General features: G+C 41.6%; 1 protein-coding gene across 1 annotated transcript in view; it reads left to right on the plus strand.

Moving 5' to 3' along the window:
* Positions 1-21,614, plus strand: part of cped1 (cadherin-like and PC-esterase domain containing 1) — a 222,056-nt gene that overhangs the window by 183,445 nt on the left and 16,997 nt on the right. The window contains exons 16-20 of the mRNA XM_080191117.1: positions 1,874-1,991; positions 8,718-8,854; positions 15,557-15,777; positions 17,927-18,028; positions 20,965-21,052. Of these exons, the coding sequence (XP_080047243.1) occupies positions 1,874-1,991; positions 8,718-8,854; positions 15,557-15,777; positions 17,927-18,028; positions 20,965-21,052 (666 nt within the window). The remainder of the gene's footprint in view (positions 1-1,873; positions 1,992-8,717; positions 8,855-15,556; positions 15,778-17,926; positions 18,029-20,964; positions 21,053-21,614) is intronic.

Consider the following 21,614-nt stretch of genomic DNA (forward strand, 5'->3'; position numbering starts at 1 on the left):
TTCTGATGGTTTCTGATTCCACTACTGCACAAACCATTCACATTTATAAAGCACGTTTAACAACTCACATTTATCGAGTGCATTTAACATAGTACACTGTTCCAAGACTCTTTTTCACAGAAACGTCACGCAACAAAATTTGATCAACAGCCATGGAAGATAATAAAGTATGAAATAACCGCTCCCCTCTAGTCATAGTAACTCAGCCATTCTGATCTTAAGGAGATGGAGGGTTGATTTTATGAAAACTTGCTCCTAAGATGGAGCGTGCACACTGAGCTACACCAGGAATTCCTCATAATTTTCCATCTGTTAATGTTAGTGGATAGAAGTGCACAATTATATGAATGGTCTTATGTTCTTGAATAATAAAGGGATCAGGGATTATGGGGAAAAGGCAGAAGAACAGGGATGAGAACAATATCAGCCATGATTGAATATCAGGGCAGATTTGATGGGCTGAGTGCCTAATTCTGCCCCTATGTCTTATGGTCTAATGATATGAACTCAAATTCAACAAAACTATTCTGAAAGTTTCTATGGTTCCTGCTCTCCATCAGGGTATCAAATGTACCTGTATAGTTTACAATGACCCTTATGAACCGGTGGATAGGAACCAGAGCAGTGAAGTGATGGGTCTAAGTGACTGAATCTGTAAATACTGAACATGCAAAGACATGATTGGATATATCAGCACGTTGTGATGGGTCCTCTGCGGTTAGAGTGGGAGGAACAGGATTTCCTGTGAAGAAAACCAATTTAATAGTGGTGAGGTGTGCATGAATAAATATCCTAGGGTTTTATTTCATTACCTTTAATAAGTAAGAAAGTATTCATGTAAGATTTTCCCATTCAGAGATTCACTGTGGGATTCATGAAATGATAAGCTGTACCCAATCTCTCCCAGTGGCTTAGCCTTGTCCTCTGTCACTCCTGCCTTATTCTTGTCCTATATCACTCCTGGTTTATTCTTGTCCTCTATCACTCCTGCTATATTTTTGTCCTCTATCACTCCTGCTATATTCTTGTCCTCTATCACTCCTGGTTTATTCTTGTCCTATATCACTCCTGGCTTTTTTTTTGTCCTATATCACTCCTGGCTTATTCTTGTCCTGTATCACTCCTGGCTTATTCTTGTCCTGTATCACTCCTGGTTTATTCTTGTCCTGTATCACTCCTGGCTTATTCTTGTCCTGTATCACTCCTGGTTTATTCTTGTCCTCTATCACTCCTGGTTTATTCTTGTCCTATATCACTCCTGGCTTTTTTTTTGTCCTGTATCACTCCTGGCTTATTCTTGTCCTGTATCACTCCTGGCTTATTCTTGTCCTGTATCACTCCTGGTTTATTCTTGTCCTGTATCACTCCTGGCTTATTCTTGTCCTGTATCACTCCTGGTTTATTCTTGTCCTCTATCACTCCTGGTTTATTCTTGTCCTATATCACTCCTGCTATATTTTTGTCCTCTGTCACTCCTGGTTTATTCTTGTCCTCTATCACTCCTGGTTTATTCTTGTCCTATATCATTCTGGCTTATTCCTATCCTATATCACTCCTGGTTTATTGGTGATACAGGACAAGAATAAAGCAGGAGTGATATAGGACAAGAATAAGGCAGGAGTGATGTAGGACAAGAATAAAGCAGGAGTGATGTAGGACAAGAATAAGCCAGGAGTGATATAGGACAAGAATAAAGCAGGAGTGATATAGGACAAGAATATAACAGGAGTGATTTAGGACAAGTACTGTATCACTCCTTGCTTATTTTTGTCCTATATCACTCCTAAAATTCCTGGGCTACCTGACAATTCTTTTAAAAGTACATGCCATGTGAGCTAGAAAGCCAATCACCTTGTTCATTATTTTCATGCAGGATTGTGGACTGATAGTTCAACCTGGTGAACCTTGTGGTCTGCAGCCAGTGTCGAGCAGTTCCTTCTCAGCAGTTGCTCAGACGCAGCTTCTCAGCTGCAAGACAGGCGATGCCAAAGGTTGGTAACCATCACTATGTGGTCGAGTCTGTTTTCATAAAAGCTATAGTCGGCAGGAACTCCCTGCCGTGCGTAGCAAAGCACAGATAAAGTTTCTGATTATATATCATTTAAACTGTGCCCTCAATACCTTTCTTCTCTGCAGGGGTATGCATGTCACGGACAAATAAGTTGACAGTAGTGTCTGCCTTCATATCTTATTAAAGCAAGATGTGATTGAATTATGTGTTAACAGACCCAAGCTGAAATACAAGTGAAAGAATAAGAGGGCACCTTGACAATACTAATCATTGGATCTGAACTGTCAGAGTGTTTGAACCTTCAAAACACTTTGGTGAGAAAGGTATTTGCTGGAAAATTCCAGCGGAAATTCCAGGCCCCTCTTTGTTGGCTCAGTTCATCTAACTGAGCCGAAGAATATAAGATTTTACATGCTCAGTGGCAGAGGAATGGTAGAGCAGTGATTGGTGAAATCAAGCTGATATCATGCACATCAACAAGTCCAGTTTTCAATTAGCTGAAAGTTGCCCTCTCTTAATATTTTACTCTTCAATCTTGCTCAGGTGTTGGCAACAAAAAAGCTGTGACAGCTACCAAACCCTGAATTATTCAAAAACACCTCTTGTCATTACTTTAAAAATCATAGTCAGCCAAACAGCAATTTGTCCCCACTTGCTTAATCCCCATACCCACTTTGTACGCTCTTGGAAATATCAATATGCAGTGGTAGGCTCTGGAAAAGAATCAGCTGGCTGTCACCAGACTGGCTAGTGCTGGAAGGATGCTGTAACACAATAGATAAGGCATATAGGGGCAAGCATGCAGCGATGGCTTGTAAAGAAAGCACAAAATACTAGTTCCAGAGAACAGGATTGTAGTCCCATTCAGCTACTGCACAATCTGAATCTAGACTTGTCATTCCGTTTCAGGACTGAGTCGATTGATTAAGAACATCACGTGTAAAAAATGGGGAAAAGTAAAGTTGGCAGTGTTCCTACCCTAGTTACTCTGGTCAAGTTATTAAACTATGCTAGGCATGCCTCCTTCTACCACATCTCCCTGATGCCTTCATTGTAAGCCAGAAAAGCGTGAGGTTGAAGCTATTAAGCCTTCTGAAAGCAATCCTTTGGATTATCATTCAAGCATTCTCATATGCTGTAACAAGCAGTAAGAGTAAGTATGCACACAGCCCATATTATTGTCCCTCTGAGTCCCTGCTTCACGCCTAGGCTATTGTCCAACTGAATTATTCCCATGATGCATGTGAATACCGCCCCTGGCCTGCCCATGAGGACTGGAAGATCCTGAAACCTCTAAACATCTAACAATATGATTGCTGACTAGTTGGTTTAGCTCAGTTGGCTGGACAACTGGTTAGTGATGCTGAGCAATGCCAACAGCGTAGGTTCAATTCCTGTGCTAGTTGAGATTATTCATGAAGGTCTTGCCTGTTGCATGAGGTGTGGTGACCCTCAGGTTAAAATTACCACCAGTCAGCTCTCCCCTTTGAGGTCTATGGTCACCTGGAACTACGGTGACTTTTTATGACCAGTGTCCTAAGTAGATTTTCATGGTTACCTTTCTTTAAAGGATCATCTCTAGTGCAATAACACATTATTACTATTTATTATTATTAATTAGTCACAAGTAGGCTTATATTAACACTGCAATGAAGTTACTGTGAAAATCCCCTAGTCACCACACTCTGGCGCCTGTTGGGGTACACTGAGGGAGGCTTTAGCATGGCCAATGCATTTAACTAGCACATTTTTCAGACGTGGGAGGAAACTGGAGCACCCAGAGGAAACCCACGCAGATATGGGGGGAACATGCAAACTCCACACAGACAGTGACCCAAGCCGGGAATTGAACCTAGGTGCCTGGCACTGTGAGGCAGCAGTGCTAACCACTGTGCCATGGTGCTACCCCGTGACAATGAGGTGGTAGATTTAATAGTGGTCGGCATGTCTGCCAGCATAAACTGCAGACTGGCACACTCGAAGATCCCAGGGCTATGTGCTGGGAGATACAGCAAAGAGTGGGGCAGCCACTGTTAAAGATGCTGTCTAAAGTCTTTCAGCCATAGCACAGTGAGAGGCTGGAAAATTGTAGAACCCTTCAGGCTGTGTGCCTGACATGGAATATATGTTATAAATATCATGAGTATTGAAACTGTGTTGAAGCATCTCAAGAGAGGAACGTACAGTCTGGAGACAAGTTGAAGTCTATTGCATTTCCTGTAAATGTTAAATCTGAAATGGTTTTGCCCTCAGGCTGTAGGCCTGACACGGAAAGTAAATTGTGAACATCCAAAGTATTACAATTCTATAGAGGCAGCCAAGAGTGGAACATACCATATGGAGACAAGTTGAATTTTACTGCACTCTTTAATTTTCAAGTCAGAATATTTTGTGAGATACTCTGTTAGAGAGCAGGTGCAGACATGATGGGCTGAATGGCCTCTTTCTGCACTGTGGGGATTCTATGGATTCTACGAATGTACTTTAACAAATTTTATGAATGACGTACATTTTTGGGAAAAGACTTTTCTCCTAAAAGTCCTGAAGGCAGACACCGATCTGCTTCAGCAGAACTCTGGTCTACATTTTGCCAGTGGCAGCCAAATGCTGCTGGGCCAACCATCCTTACTTATTCAGGCTGCATTGTCCACCACCAAGAGCTGCCAGCCAACCAGAGGGACACTGCACCTGGAGGAAGATGGAGCAGTGATGATACCCTCTCCCATCTCCAAACGTGGTACCCATTATGGCTAAATGCCAGTGGAGGCAGGAAGAGGTCCTTAATTGGCCAATTAAACACTCAATTGACCTCTGAGCGAGAGTCTGTACTGTTGTGGCCCAGCCCAGAAACTCCAAGTTAGCCTAGACCCTAACCTTTGCATTTGATTTTGGCATTAGGGTGAGCATAAGGTGTTCCACTCCAGGGTGGACTCAAGTGAACCACTAGGAAGCACTAGCATGCTCTCTCCATGTCTGCGTGGGTTTCCTCAGGGTGCCCGGTTTCCTCCCACAATCTGAAAGACATGCTGGTTAAGTGCTTTGGCCATGCTAAACTCTCCTTCATTGTACCCAAACAGGTGGCAACTAGGGGATTTTCACAATGACTTCACTGCATTGTTAATGTAGCCTACTTGCGACACAAATAAATAAATTTTAAACTCTTTCATTGTCTCTTCTCTCATGCACCCCACTGCCTTCATTGCCTCCTATTCGGAGTTGTGAATCATTTGGTTTACTTCCCTCTCCCCCTGGGCTGCTCGTAACTGTATTGACGTTTGGAAATGCAAATGATGTAATGTGTTCTGCAGTGCACGGAACTATGGTGCCATTTGCTCTGGCCTCCTCGTCTGGGGAAAATTCTAAAGGAAATGAAAAGGAAAAAAGGATTTCAATGCAATGCCTTCAAAAAGAGACGCATCGTAAACCTACTTTGTAAGTGTAGCCACTGCCACAGGCATTAAGGAAATAGGTCGGTATTGAATGTTCATGTGATCTCTTGATTGTTAGTGAGCTGTGTAAATATGAACTGAACTGCCACCAGCTCTGATTATCTGTCTCTTGATAGTTTGCGCTGGCTAGTCTTGCAAGTGCAACACCTTTTCAGAAGATTAAAGAATTGTTTCCCAGAATAACAAACAGCATCCTGTACTCAGGTCATTAATTTCTAAGGTTCGGATTTTCTGGCCCATTTTAGTGGGACTCGCTGCGGGACAACCAGCAGCCCAGCGAAAAGTCCATTGAATTTCAGCGGGACTGGATCACCCCTTTGGTGGGCAGGACCAGGAAATCCCACCCTTCAACTTTGTAACCTATCTTTCATGGCATCTCCGCTTGGTGGATTCTATTTGACCTGAATTTTGAACCGGTGCAGAGTATCATTGTTTTCCACTGCAGATGTACCCCTCAGATTTATTTGTACAAAGATGTGTTTCAAGGTACATGCGATAGACTCAATTTTAACAGGGCGTGTGATGCAGCATGCACAGGCGAGAGATACGAGAAATGAACATCACCACACCTCCTGAGACCAGAGTAATTTCAACTCCCAGACTTTGTTTATATGCTAGAATTAGAGTGACTGGCAGGTGGGATTGAGATAGGAGAGCACGCACAGGTATTCCTGGGAATGGTCCTGGCATAAGGTAAGTGGTGATGTGGCGGTTAGGGGTCATCTGGAAATGATCATGATTGTGGAGTGGGTAAGGCCACGGGGAAGAATTGTGGCCCTTGTACTTTGCCCTTCTCTAGGCTCCTTAATGTTCCCCTTAACCTCCCCCTCAATCACCGATGTTGAACATGTGTTCAGCTGTGCAAGATTAAGCGAGGACGCAGGTTAAAGCTCCAAAATGACACTGTTGGCATCAGATCAATGATGTAATGATCTGCATGCTCAATATTTCCAGGAAGCATCAGGTGTGTGCCGCTAACATCTTTGCCAATATGGTATCCAGTGTACTTAGACTCAGAGCGAGATTATCTGGCCTCCCCGCAGCAGTTTTCTCAGCAGTGGGAGATGGCATGCCATTCACTGGCAGCAGGATATTCTGGTCCTGCCATCGTCAATGGGAATTCCTATTGAAGCTACCCATTGCTGACAGGAAACCTGCAGCAGGATTATGCCACCGGTGAGACCAGAGAATCCCATGACGTTAACAGCCAGAGGGTTCCAGCCATTGAAGTGTATGGATGTACCATTTTGAAATTTTTAAGGGGCCCTTCAGCACGCAAAACTCCAATTTCCCACCACTTAGTCCTTTCTAGTCATGAATCTTACAAAACAAAAATTGGACGTCAGAATTCTCCGCATAACCACATTGACTATAAAAAATACTTAAGTAGTTGAAAAGAATTTTGTGAAGTTTTGAAAAGCATCCCTCTTTTAGAATGTTGTGGGTTGTTTTATTTAAAATGTTGTTGATTGTTTTTGAATGTTGGGGATTGTCTCCACTTCTGTGGCGGAATTGTCACAGCTGTCAATATGTGAGCAGAGTTTTCAGAGCAGGTTGTTGGATGTGGATTTACTTGAAACCTCCACAGTGAGATGGAAGCTCTGAAGTTACGTAGCTTCAAAGTAGAGCTGCATTATTGTTAGGACATTAAGCCAATGCAATGTGGCAGAGGTATGCACTCCACTCAATGCCCAGTTTATGTGTGTTCTTAATATATTTGTTCTTGGTGATTGCTATATAACCTTAAATTTAAGCATATTATTATTGCTCATTCCCTACTGCTATCTTATTGGTTCCATCCAGATTTAGATGCGAGTTGTGCTAGTTGCTTAACTCCCCATGTGAGGATAGATTTTCTGATCAATTCTACCTGAATGAAGAACTTTGTATAGGTATATAACCTGTAGAAAACATGGGCAGAGACCTTGTGCCAACATTTAAGCATTTATTGACTATTATGCTTCCTGCAATTCAATATTAGCTTTGTATGCACTTCATTTAACTGTCATTGTTAGTAAAACAGAGCTTCAGGAAGATTTCTGGTGAACAAGTGTCATTTGATAACCTGGTTGAGATGAGAACTATTGGAAATTTCTTGCTTGATGAAGTCCCAGGTAGTGCCCGTAAACTCGTGGCCAACTCACCAATTACAGACAAATGAGGACTGACCATTGAAATGGTTTGGGCCCCTCATCGTTCCAAAGGCAGGTGGCCTGATTGTCCTGCCTATCATATATCAAAATAGTCAAAATCAAAATCTTGTTTGGAACACCATTTTCAAGATCTACACTTCTATTTTCAAACTCTCAGACTGAGATAACTGGGTTCAAAGCTTATTAAATGAAATGAATCAGTTGATTATGTTATTCAGTTTTAATACCTTCTACAAACCTTAAAAGTGCTGTCATTTCACAATTGCAAATGAAGATGAATCAAAGGGAGAAGTCCTAAGGCTTGTTTACTGGGTGAACTATGACATTGACCTGAGGGTCACTTCCAGTCTTCAGGGGTGCTCTGGGGGAGGAAGCCATAGAACCATAGAAACGTTACAGCGCAGGAGGAGGCCATTTGGCCTATCCTGTCTGCACCAGCCCGAGGACACCCAGGTGCCCTTTCTATCTCCACCTTTCCGCACACACCCCTCACCCCTGTAGCTTACAGTACTTAAGGTGCAGATACAGAAATAGTTTAGGGTCACTGCCTCCACCACCAAATCAGGCAGCGAATTTCAGACATCCACCACCCAGCCAGGCTGTGAAGTGAAATGTCCCGAGAAGCAGACTGCAAGATATACATGGAGTCAGGAGGGACAGGTCTGTGTTCCTCCTGGCCTCACATTAACCCATGGGATGGTGACCAGCTTTGAGGACTGCAGAGTAGGCTGCAGAAGAAGCTGAAAAACTGAATACAGTGTGCCCAAATTCTAGGATGAGCCTGTGGCCTCAGGCCTTTCAGTATCTAATGCAAGAGGCCTACCATTTGCTTCAGGCAGCTGCCAAGAAGACTTCAATATCACACAAAGCAATATGGTGTAGATATAAATGTAGCATCATTCAGTTGAGGGTCAGAACACTCTAAAATTGGTTCTCTTTTGCACCAGAGAGGACAATGATATCCTCCTCTGTTTTTAACTGTTTACTATAATGATGCACCATTAATTCCAATCTTATCAACAGATTAACAATGATTCCAATCTTATTAAGAGACAAGAAATTAATTCCCTAATAATAATTAAGTTCTTTATGTTACTGTTTCAGGGCAGTGGGTTATTCCATGTCTGAGCTGCTCTGACAACCAAACTTGTGATTGGCAGAAAGCACGGTGGCAGCCAGACAAATGTCAACATCTTACGCCAACTAAAAGTCAACTTCAGCAGTGCATGAATGGAAGGAGGGTAAGGGCTTGTTCGATATGACTTTCCAATGCCATTATCAATATTGTTCAATAACGTACTGCAATGTGGAACAATATATATGACAAAAAATTCAAAGTGTTTTATGCATGTAACGAATTAAAGTTTAATGGAAAGCCATGCTCTAATGAAAATAATATTGTAGCTGTGAACAACTTAATTATAGAACATAGAAACCCTACAGTGCAGAGGGAGGCCATATGGGGAGGCAATAGTCTAGAGGCATTATCACCAGACTATTAATCCAGACAATAAAAGAAAATATTACAGATGCTGGAATCTGAAGCAGAAACAAAAGAAGCTGGAAAACCTCAGCAAATCTGACTGAGAGAGTAGAGCCAGTGTTGTGAGTCTGAATGATTCTTCATCAGAGCTAACAGTAAAGAAAATCAGAAGAGATTTATACAATAGGGCGGGGGTGGGGGCTGTAATTGGATAAATGTACATGAAGATGAAGAAAGGCTGAGAAAGGTGCTAAAAGTGTCCATAAAGTGATCAGAATGAGTGAATGGCAGAACTGAGGTACAGATTGTTTTGGGACCCCCTGAGAAATGTAGCAATTGACCTGAAGGAGGGGGAGAGGGGGCTGTTGGGGGCCAGATGGGGGGAATGAGAGTGGAGAGTGGAAAAGTGGAAATGAGAATGAAGGATGATAGTAATGGATGAATGAGATGAAAAGAAAAAATAAAATAAATAGAAATGGGGTGAAGGTGGAGGAGAGCGTTTATGCTCTGAAATTGTTGAACTCAATGTTCAGTCCAGAAGACTGTAAAGTGCCTATTTCCATTTATTTTATTTCATTTTTATCGTTTCATCTCATTCTGAGGACCTAGGTTCAATTCCCAGCTTGGGTCACGCCTGTGCAGAGTCTACACGTTCTCCCCATGTCCGTGTGGGTTTCCTCTGAGTGCTCATTTAATACTTTATTCATGTCCTCTACCTCCCAGTTGGGTGGTGCATTGGCACAGTAGTTAGCACTGCTGCCTCACAGCATGAGGGATATGGGTTCAATTCTGGCCTTGAGTGACTGTGTGGAATTTACATGTTCTCCCCATGTCTGCATGGGTTTCCTCCGGGTGCTCCGGTTTCCTCCCACAGTCTGAAAGACGTGTTAGTTAGGTTCATTGGCCACACTAAATTCTCCCTCAGTGTACCCGAGTAGGCACCTTAGTGCGGCGACTAGGGGATTCTCACAGTAACTTCATTGCAATGTTAATGTAGGCCTACTTCTGATACTAATAAATGAAAAAAAATCTACTGAACAATTTTGATCTACCATCTCAAGTAATTCAATCTCTCATCAAAGAATTCATTCACATTCAATCAGATATGAATAGCAAATCCATGTTGGCACGCCTGGAATAACCCATTCCTTTCCAACTAAAAGTTTATTTTGCCTCTGATAATGGTTTCCGATAACTTCCATCACCAATGCTAGATTGTCTAGCCTATAGTTTCCTGATTTATCCCTCTCCCCTGTCTTAATAATGGTATCACATTCGCAACCCCTCTTGTCCTCCAGCACAATGCCTGGGTCTAATAAAAACTGAAAAATTGTGACCTAATTTCCCCCAATCCTCCCTTTGCTCCTTCTGGGGACCTAAGTTGCATTTTTTCCGCAAAAGCTGACTTTCCAACTTCCAGTAATGCTAATCTTTTTAGTATGTCTTTTATTATGCGGTCAATAACATCCCTCACTCCTTTAGTGTAACCTTTAAATCATTGTCTTGGCTTTGTGAAGACAAATACAGAGTACTCTTTTAATACTTTATTCAAGTCCTCTGCCTCTCTGTTCAGCAACATGTTGGTACAGTGGTTAGCACTGCTGCCTCACAGTGCCAGAGATCTGGGTTCGATTGCATCCTTGGATCACTGTCTCTGTGGATCACTGTGTCTGCATGGGTTTTCTCTGGGTGTCCCAGTTTCCTCCCACAATCCAAAGGTGTGCAGGTTAGGCAGATTGTTCATGCTAAATTGCCCCTTAGTGGCCAAAAATGTGTAGGTTAGGGGGATTAGTGTGGTAAATACATGGGGTTACAGGGATAGGTCCTGAATCTCGCTCATAACATTAGGTATTTTTCTTCTCATTTCTGAAGAAGAGGAGATGTCACTAGTTCAGTGAAAATTGGGACATGTTAAAGAGGTGTTATCATTCCCACAGGAGAATTGTAAACTAAACTACTTAAATTTACCAAATGACTATTCTATTGCCCCAACCCCATAAAAATCTCTGTATACTTCCATGGAGAGTGAGCACTGGAAACACTGAACCATCTGTCTAATTCTTCAGAGAAACTTAAAGATCACTTTGTTTTCCTCTGTGCAGTCCACCAAATTAACCAAATTACTCAAATTAACAGGATCAACAATCTCTTGACCACGATGAAGTTGATTATTTGCACAATCCAGTTTCCAGCCTTGCACTTGGAATGTAACACTGAGACTCATGAAGAAATCATTCAGATTTCCATTTTCGTAACTTTTACTTTAACATGAATCAGAATCAATATAAATTAAGTTTATTTATTTATTAGTCACAAGTAAGGCTTACATTAACATTGCAATGAAGTTACTGTGAAATTCCCCTAGTCACCACCCTCGGGAGCCTGTTCAGATCTATGTACCTAACTAGCACATCTTTCAGAATGTGAGTGGAAACTGGAGCACCCGGAGGAAACCCATGCAGACATGGGGAGAATGTGCAAACTCCACACACACACACACACACACACACACACACACACACACACACACACACACAGACCCAAGCTGGGAATCGAAGCTGGGTCCCTGGCACTGTAAAGCAGCAGTGCTAACCACAGTGCTACCGTGCCACCCCAGCAATTAATTAACAGGCAAATGATGCTTCAAGAGCAGATAAATTTCAAATTAAATAGTTGATGCAACAAAGCTGTGGGTGGAATTTACCCATCCCACCTGCCATGTGAATCATAGCAAGCAGGGCAGGGGGGGAAACATGCAAAGATCTGCAAGCACAATTGGAAATTCCCACCCTATGTCTTACAAAACACAAACACCTGCATCATTCTCTGCATACATGCAGCAACATCTGCAGTTCCAAAATTCTGCAACCCAGACTCCATCATGTATGATCTCTCACTTTCTCACGTGGTCATTGGCCCACAAGTTGTGTTCCACCTGAGGTCTTCAGAGATGGTGATCACCTAGTGTCTACAGAACCTCCTTAGTTTGGTTCATCACGTTCCTCATGGCACAGGTTCCCCAGAGACTCCTTTATCTTATCCTTTAATAAACCCCATTAAATGGTCTGATCGGCTCTGGTGAAACTGAAGCAGCAGCAATAACATTGTCCAATTCACAATCTCTGCCCTAGCCCTGCATTCAGCAACTTAACTGCTACACACACACACACACACACACACACACACACACACACACACACACACACACACACACACACACACACACATACACACACACTGATGGGGTTCATTGTAAATATGCCTTCTCTGCTACAGCTCTCCATTGTTATTTGTGCCTTAGTCATATGGCTTATTTGTCTTAACTTCCCTCCTGTTTGTACCTCTTCCTTGTCAAGGGTCACAACAGAGATCAGTATTTCTTACTATCCAAGAAAATTACAATTTGATCCCTTAATAATTGATCCAAACTCTTAAAAGCCTTTTTCAAACATTTGTGAAAACAGTTATAGATTCCCTGGACGTTTTAAAGAAACAATGAATTTTCCTTATTGTACTGCTTCCATGCTTCTGGGTCAAAGATCAATCATAGCATCTACTTGTAAATTATAGCAAACTAAGATTAATGTGAAGTTTATGCTTTCAAATTTCTTCAAAAGTTGGAAATTAAGAGTTCCCCAGTCATATATTTTGTCAAACTCTCCAAAGGTTTGTTTCCAATGTTTTGCTGTTGCACTTTATTATAAAAGCAAAATACTGTGGAGGCTGGAATCTGAAACAAAAACAGAAAATGCTGGAAAATCTCAGCAGGTCTGACAGCATCTGTGGAGAGAGAATAGAGCCAATGTTTTGAGTCTGACCCTTCGTCAGAACTAAGAGCAAAGAGAATCCAAGGATTGATACTGTCGGGGTGTGGAGGTGGGGGGCGGGGGTTGGGGGGGTGGTTGTGGAATTGGGCAAAGGGAATGTAAATGAGGATACAGAAGGCTGAGAAGGCGCTACGAATGTCCATTAAGTGATCAGAATGCGAGAATGGCAGAACAGAATGTTAATAGACTGCATGAGGAATGTGGCAATTGCACTGAAGGTGGGGGGGGAGGGTGGAAAGAAGGAGAGCTGGAATGGTTTATATTATAATACTGTGACAACTGTCCAAAGTATACAATGGACAAGTTGATCGGTTTACAACATGCTCTTTAGGGTGCCTCTACATCCCAATGGTCCATATGTTTTATATATCCCGAAATGTTATTGTCAAATCTGTCCAGTGCAAATTAGACAGATATAATTAATTCATAGGCACCAGAGTGCAGAGACAAGGGGATTTTCGCAGGAGCTTCATTACAGTGTTAATGTAAACCCACTAATAAATAAATTAATCTAAACTAAACTGAAGACTGGTTTAATCACAATCAAATCCTATTTGGAGTATTACAGGTATTTCACTAAGGAGGGGACATAGGGCAGATTTACCAAGATGATACGGGACAGAAATTATTAATTAAACATGCCTTCATAAATTATTTAAAATAAGTGACATTCCAGACACCTAAAAGGTTGAATGGCCTATTATTGTTCTCATGTTCATAAAAAATTAACACTGATCAGTGAATTGAAGCGCTTTACACTTGTTTTAATCTTGGGAGAAATTTGAGGATCGCGACCAAATGAAATTGCGGCTGCTCTCTTAATGCAAGCGTTAAACCACGACAAAACTCACTCCTCAAACATCCTGTAATACTCACGCACAAAGTAATAATTATGTGATATTAACCTGTCCGTCAACTTGCAAATTAAAGTAAGCAGCTGGCTTTGCCAAAGGAAATAAAGGTAAGTATTCAAATAAAAAGTGTTCAAATGGGCAACGTTTAATTTATGTCTGAACTTTGGAAGTGCAGTAATATAGTAATAAATCCTCGCCACTTGGTCTTCTGGAGAAATAAAACATACAATTATGTCAAAACAGATCCACATAATTGGTGGAATTTTACTGTACCATTGTCGCAGGGGTGGGGCTGGAAAATGTGCCAAGCTATTCAAAAGTCCATTGACTTTGGCAGGACTGGAAAATAAATCCTGCTTGTGGGGGGTGGGGGAGGGGGCGGTAGCAAAATTCCACCCAATGAATTTGAATTTGTAGTTTGTGAAGTCATCTTCCTCTCATGACATGCTGAAGCAGTAGAACATTCCAAGCTGTGCTTCCCATACCTAACTGCTTATAGGCTAGACCACATCATTATGTTAGAATTTAAAAATACCTGAATTATTTCACTACGCCTATATTTTGTTCAGCACATTGTCTTAACCATGCATCCTAATTCTAACCTCTGTGGAAGAAGGTTTGTTCCGCATATTCTCTACAATGAAATCTTAAAACAGACTCCAGAACTGAGATTTGATTACTACGGCATATTCTGAATGAACCTTTAACTGGACTGCTGAATAAAAACTAAATGATTTCACCTTGATCGACTGTTCTGTTTTCTATATGCTGAAAATTAGTATTTGTTTTAACCTGCTCAATGAATATTGTGAATTAAAACCCTGTCCTTAGATTTTCAAATTTATTGAACCCTACTTTGTAGCATTCAATATTGTGATGGGCAGTTTCGTCACTACTGCACTGTCAGAGCACAGAGGAAGGATTAATATCAATTCATCAAATTGATTTGGGAGGTCAGAAAGACATACATTGTGAGCATATTTAGAAAGTGTTAGTTATCATCGTTACAAATGGCCAGCTTCTATGATTGAGAGAAAAGGAAGCCAGACGTTGAAACAAAACAAAAATTATACAGGAAGTTGAGCTGTACTCAAAACAAAACTGGGATAGGATACAGGACAAACAGTCGGATTAAAGTCAGATAAATGACAAATCTTCACTCAGAAGCAAAATACTGTAGATGCTGGAAATCTGAAACAAACAGAAAATGCTGGAATTCCTCAGCACTTAAGCAGCATTCGCAGTGAGGTAGAACACATGAATATGTTTCTAGCATTTTCTTATTTTATTTTAAGTGACTAGCCTTTTCTGTTTCCTATTCAATTGTTTATTTATTTATTAGTGCCACAAGCAGGCTTACATTAACACTGCAATAAAGTTACTGTGAAAATCCCCTAGCTGCTAAACTCTGGCGCCTGTTCGGCTACACTGAAGGAGAATTTAGAATGGCAATGCATCTAACCAGCACGTCTTTCAGAATGTGGGAGGAAACACCCGGAGGAAACCCATGCAAACACAGGGAGGATGTGCAGTCTCTGCACAGTTACCCAAGCTGTGAATCGAACCCAGGTCCCTGGCACTGAGGTAGTAGTGCTAACCATTGTGCCACTGTGCCACCCAATTGCGATGTATGATTGTAGACATTTACTCTGCTTCAATCATGTTAGTGGAAATGTGCCATTTCTTAAAGATTTGTTAGATGTTGCTCTACTTGCCAGGTTGTGCCTGGGATTATTCGACAACTTCACATTTGATGCATTTTTCCTTTTTGTCCATAAGGTTCTTTTTATTGGAGATTCAACCAACAGGGGAATGATGTATTATCTTATGGAGGAAGTAAATGAAACTCTTCAGGAATGGGACAAAGCTCATGACACTAAATTCTATCCCAATTTAAATGGGGGAAAGACATTCACTAGCTATGCTTATTATCCCCAGTTCTGGCTGAGTTTAAATCAGAGGCCTACATTTGAAAAGACTTTGGAGCAACTTCTACAAAGGTATTACATTTAGCCTTATTTCAATTTTTTCTCATCAATTTTTTTCTCTGTTCCCCTCTTCATAAATATATTGACTCTTTATCCAAGGTCTGGTTCCAGGCATACTTACCAGTACCTTTTCAAAATAGGTTTTATGAGTTTTGACACTGATTATTGGCAGACTATCTGGCTAAGTAATTACATCAGGACTGCCTGTAATGTGAATTAACTACTTACTGAATTATCTGAAATTGCTCCTGGTGGCTCAGTAAGTTTATTCAATGTCTAGAAATACTGTGCAAGGACGAAAAATCAATTCTAATAAAATACTTCAAATTTAAAAAGTGCTAACAGGACACAAGAGCATTTCAGAAATGCTTTTTTTCCAATCCATTGACTCTGTCTACATTTCCCGCTGTCTCGGAAAAGCAACCAACATAATCAAGAATCACACACACCCCGCATACTCTCTTCCACCTTCTTCCATCGGGAAAAAAGATACAAAGGTCTGAGGTCATGTACCAACCGACTCAAGAACAACTTCTTCCCTGGTGCCATCAGACTTTTGAATGGATCTACCTTGCACTAAGTTGATCTTTCTCTACACCCTGGCTATGACTCTAACATTACATTCTGCACTCTCTCCTTTTCTTCTCCATGAACAGTTTGTATAGTGCACAAGAAACAATTCTTTTCACTGTGTACTGCTACATGTGACAATAATGAATCAAATCAATCAAACCTAATCAAATATATTTTGTAGCATGTCCTAATTTCAGGTATTTCAATTGGTGTTTGCATATTTGATTGTGTCTGTGACACAGAGCACATACACGATAAAAGAATGGCTTGCATTTACATAGGACCTTTCATGACTGCTGGACATCTCATAGTGCTTTACAGCCAATAAAATGCTATTGAAGTGCTATTGTAATGGAGGCACGGCAACCAATTTACACACTGCAAATTTCTACAACAGCAATGTGATATTGACCAAATATCTGTTTGTGGATGGGGGATAAATATTAGCCAGGGCACCAAGAATAACTTCCCTACTCTTTTTTCAAACATCTTTTCCATCCAAGTTAGCAGATTGGACCTCATTTGTAAATATACGTGAAGACTATTAGGGTACCAAAGCAGAAACCCCAAAGCATGTTATGAAGCCCAACTAGTCCCCAGTAATTTTTCTATTTTGGCATTAGTGTGAGGATGAGATGTTTCACTCCTGGTGTTTTTCTATTGATCCACTAGGAAGCTTTTATCAAAACGAACTTTATTTAACAATATAGCTTAACTATAACAAATGAACTATCTTAATATTTACTAATTGAAATACTGAAACATGACAAGATAACCTATCTCTATTAGTTTCAATTCAAGCAATATTCCTTTTATGGATTTAAACACCCCTCTTCAAAATCAGTTAGCAAACCCCCAGCGCTTGTACTTCCTAACAGTCCTGGAGCCTTTGACTGTCTGTGTGGAGTTTGCACGTTCTCCCCGTGTCTCCATGGGTGTTATGTGGGTGTTCCTGTTTCCTCCCGTAGCCCAAATATGCATAGGTTAGGTAGATTGGCCATGCTAAATTGCCTCTTAGCGTCCAAAGATGTGTAGATTAAATGATGGCAAAATTTGCAGGGTTACAGGGGTAGGATAGTGGGAAGGGCCTGGGCGGGATGCTCTTTCAGAGTCAATGCAGACTTGATGGACCAAATGGCCTCATTCTTCACTGTAGGGATCCTATAGTTCTGTGGAGAGAACATTGGCAAATCATTCTATTGTCAAGGTCGGAATAGTTTTGCTGATCTTATCTTATCTGACAATCAAATACTCATCACTGGTCAGACTTGAGAACCCTGACTGAGAATGGCTGTTATAGCCAATTGAAGAATCCATAACGTTATTTTGGGTGAGACTATTTGGAACCTGAGATCTTGCTGGTCTATACTTTGTCCCATTAAAATTATTCAGTAAATTTGCATGGAGCCATTACAAATCCAATTGCAAATGTAATTACCTGGAACACCAGGAGCATTTTGATACCTTTGCCTTTTAAAAGTTTTATCAAATTGTAAACGCATCGTAACACTATGAATTAGATTGTGAGCAAATATACAAGTATAATGCAGTTATTATAATTAAGAATCTTGATTGTTTTTGCTTCCAGGTCACATCCATTAGAAAACAATGATCAGACTGTTCTGGTTGTAGGTGGTGTGCAATGGTTAAATACACTTCACCTGCACATTATACAAAAAGTTTTACAAAGGTAATGCAGGACATGTAATGTTTGAGATTTTTGTTTACAGTTTACTAGAAGATAAGATTCTACTGCTGTAGTGAAATTTATGTGTAAACCAAGCATCCCTACATTTATTTGTAATATGCCCTCCCTGCATATTTTGATATTCTTAGTACATCAATTTTATTTGCAATATATTTTTCTTTAATAGACAAATAGTTCAATGACATTCAGTTTGGGTTCCGTCAGGGCCACTCAGCTCCTGACCTCATTATGGCCTTGCTCCAAACATGAACAAAAGAGCTGAATGTAAGAGGTGAGGTGGAACTGACTGCCCTTCATATCAAGGGAGCATTTGACTGACTGTGGCATCATGAAGTCTTAACAAAACTGGAGCTACTGGGAGCTGAGGGAAAATTCTCAAAATGGTTGTGATTGTTGGCGGTCAACCATCTCGGTCTTGGGACAATACAATAGGAATCCCTCAGGGTAGTGTCCTAGACCCAACCATCTTCAGCTGCTTCATCAGTGACCTTCCCTCCATCATGGGAGGCATGGTGGCACAGTGCTTCGCACCACTGCCTCACAGAGCCAGGGACCTGGATTCGACTCCCAGCTTGGGTCGCTGTTTGTGTAGAGTTTGCACCTACTCCTCATGTCTGCATGGGTTTCCTCCCAGTGCTTCAGCTTCTTCCCATAGTCCAAAGATGTGCATGTTAGGTGGATTGGCCATGCTAAATTGCCCTGTAGTGTCAGGAAGACTAGCTAGGGAAAATTCATGGGATTATGGGGATAGGGCCTGAGGGGGATTGCAATTGGTGCTGAGCCAATGGGCTGAATGGCCTCCTTCTGCACTGTGGTTAGCAGTACTGCCTCACAGCGCCTATGATTCTATGATGGTAAGGTCAGAAACCAGATGGTAAGGTAAGGGATGATTGCACAATGTTGAGCATCTATTCACAACTCCTCAGTCCAGCAGTCCACATCCATACACCAAATGCCCTGGGCAACATTTAGCCTTGGACTGATAACATTTGTACCACACAAGTGCCAGCTAATGACCTTCTCCAATTAATCTGCAACTTGTGTGACAAGCAACTCACCTCCTGTCCAAAGCCAGTCCACCAAGTACGGTGCAAGGCAGGAATGTGAGGGAACACTCTCAACTTGCCTGGATGAGTTCAGCTCCAACAAGACAGAAGCTCAGAACCATCCAAGACAAAGTAGTCTGCCTGCCTGGCACCACCCCCACAACATTGAACATTCACTCCCTTCATTACTGATGCACGTTGCCGGCAGTGCATGCCATCTACTAGATGCACTGCAGGAACTCACCAAAGCTCCTTTGACAGTACCTTCCGAACCTGTGACCTCAACCGCCTTGAAGGATAAAAAAAGCAGTAGAATGGGAACACCACCACCAGCATAGAACCATAGAATCCTACAGTGCAGAAGGAGGCCATTTGGCCCATCAAGTCTGCGCTGACTGCAATCCCACCCAGATCCTATCTCCATAACCCCATGCATTTACCCTAGCTAGTCCCCCTGACACTCAGGAGCAATTTAGCATGGCGAATCCATCTAACTGCACAGCTTGGACTGTGGGAGGAAACCAGAGCACCTGGAGGAAACCCACACAGACACTCCTCCTCCAACTCATGGTTCTGACAGTGGTTGAACTACCTGAAAAGAAAGTCCAAGTCTGACCATCATTGGGTGGAATTTTACAGCCCCCATCGTGGTGAGGGTAGATCCATAAAATGTGGCAAGTCAATCAAAACTCCATCGACTTAGGTGGGAACGAAGATCCCGCTGGCAAAAGTCCACCCATTGGTTCTCTTAACTGGCCACCTAAGGAATTCTGGTTTCCTCTTCCAGCTCCTGTCAACGTATTTGGGAATATGAGTGTGCCAACCTCACATTGGGAAGCTGGTACCCTGACCCAAGGGCAAGGTAGAAGTGATGTGCTGCTCCTGAACTCGTCCTTTTCAACAATCCAAACTCCTTCCAGTTCAGGCAAAAAACTAAGGGTGAGGTTTTCCAGCCTTGCTTGTCCTGAAAATGTAAAATCCCGCCCGAGGTCAACGGACTTTTCCGCGCTCCGCCTCTCACCCGTTCCTATTCCCTTGGTAGACAGAGTGATCTGTCTACACAACTGAAATGTTCTAGTCTTGCCTCTGCATTCTGGACAATAGTTTCAAAGACCACAGTGACTATACAAGCTAGCAGATCGGGGCTGCTGCATGCTATGCCCAAATTCCAACCTCGGAGTATAGAAAGTGTTTGTGAAATTTGTAAAGGAATTAGAAATGTAAAGACAGGTCATTTTCTATCCCTAATTGTCCTCAAGTAGATGGTGGCAATGAGCTGTCACCTTGACTCGCTGAAGTCCATGTGGCGTAGGTACAACCACAGTGCTGCTAGGAAGGGAGTTTCAAGATCTTGACCCAGCAATAGTGAAGGAACTTCAATATAGTTCCAGATCAATATGGTGAGTGGCTTGGAGGGGAACTGGCAGCTGATGTTTGTATGCTTTTGCTACCCTTGTCCCTCTTGCTGGTGCAGCTTCTAAGCAGGACATATGCACTGCTGCCAATGTATGTTAGTGGTGAAAGTTGTGAATGTTTTGGGCGGTGGATGAAATGTACTTGTGCTTTGCAAACTCTATCCACTGGTGGTTGGAAAGTTCATTGGAGTCTTATTTAAATACCATACCCAGGTACTAACTTTGCTTTGTTTGCAACCCTTTACAAGCACCATCTCCAGATTAGGAGTGGTAGTCCAGAACCACAAGCATCAGAGCAATATCCTCCCCAAAGCGGAGAATAGAAATCAGTCCCAACCTGTCCTGAGTGAAGAATAAGTCAACTGAACTGTATAGCCTTTGAGTTAAAGTACACAACTACAAATTGTTTAATTTAACTGTCAATTTTAGAGTTGTTGTTATGATTTATATTTTGCAGAGAGAATCTGTTGAATATTCTTGTAATCATAAAATCAATAGGAATGGGATTTCACTTGCCAGTGGATGGAATCCGATCCTTGTCTTTGGTAAGCTTATTTTTGCGGTTGAACTTATCCTATGTAGTTGTGTAGCTCAGCACAACAGGTTCTTTCACAGCAATATTTTTGATTGAACATTGCCGGATCCTCAAAAGTGGTTTATTTTCATTGGTCTAACCCTAAGTGATTCTGTATTATTTAGCTATTGAAGGAACTACGCAACTCAAATGTTCCAGTCTCGCCTCTGCATTCTGGGCAATAGTTTCAAGGACAACTGTGACTATACAAGCTAGCAGATCGGGGCCTGTGCATGCTATGCCCAATATTGGCAAATAAACACTCATGGTAAAGTACAAAATTTAGTCTTTATTATAAGACTCCATTTTCCTCCACTTTGAAGTACATAAAATGAGCTTGATTATATTAAATCTCCTGATGATCTCTTACTGATTGGAGGGATTGTATGAAAAATTCCCTCTAAGCTGTGTAGGTCATGTGCAAATCAGCTCCTTTATGTTACAGTGAGTGCTCCGCTGCATAATAAAATTTAAATGGCCTGCAAACTCAAAACAAATTGCCTGTGCACTCCAAAAAGATGTAAGTTGATTGG

Source organism: Carcharhinus amblyrhynchos, chromosome 6 (assembly GCF_965287045.1).
Source record: "Carcharhinus amblyrhynchos chromosome 6, sCarAmb.v2.hapA, whole genome shotgun sequence".
NCBI lineage: Eukaryota > Metazoa > Chordata > Chondrichthyes > Carcharhiniformes > Carcharhinidae > Carcharhinus > Carcharhinus amblyrhynchos.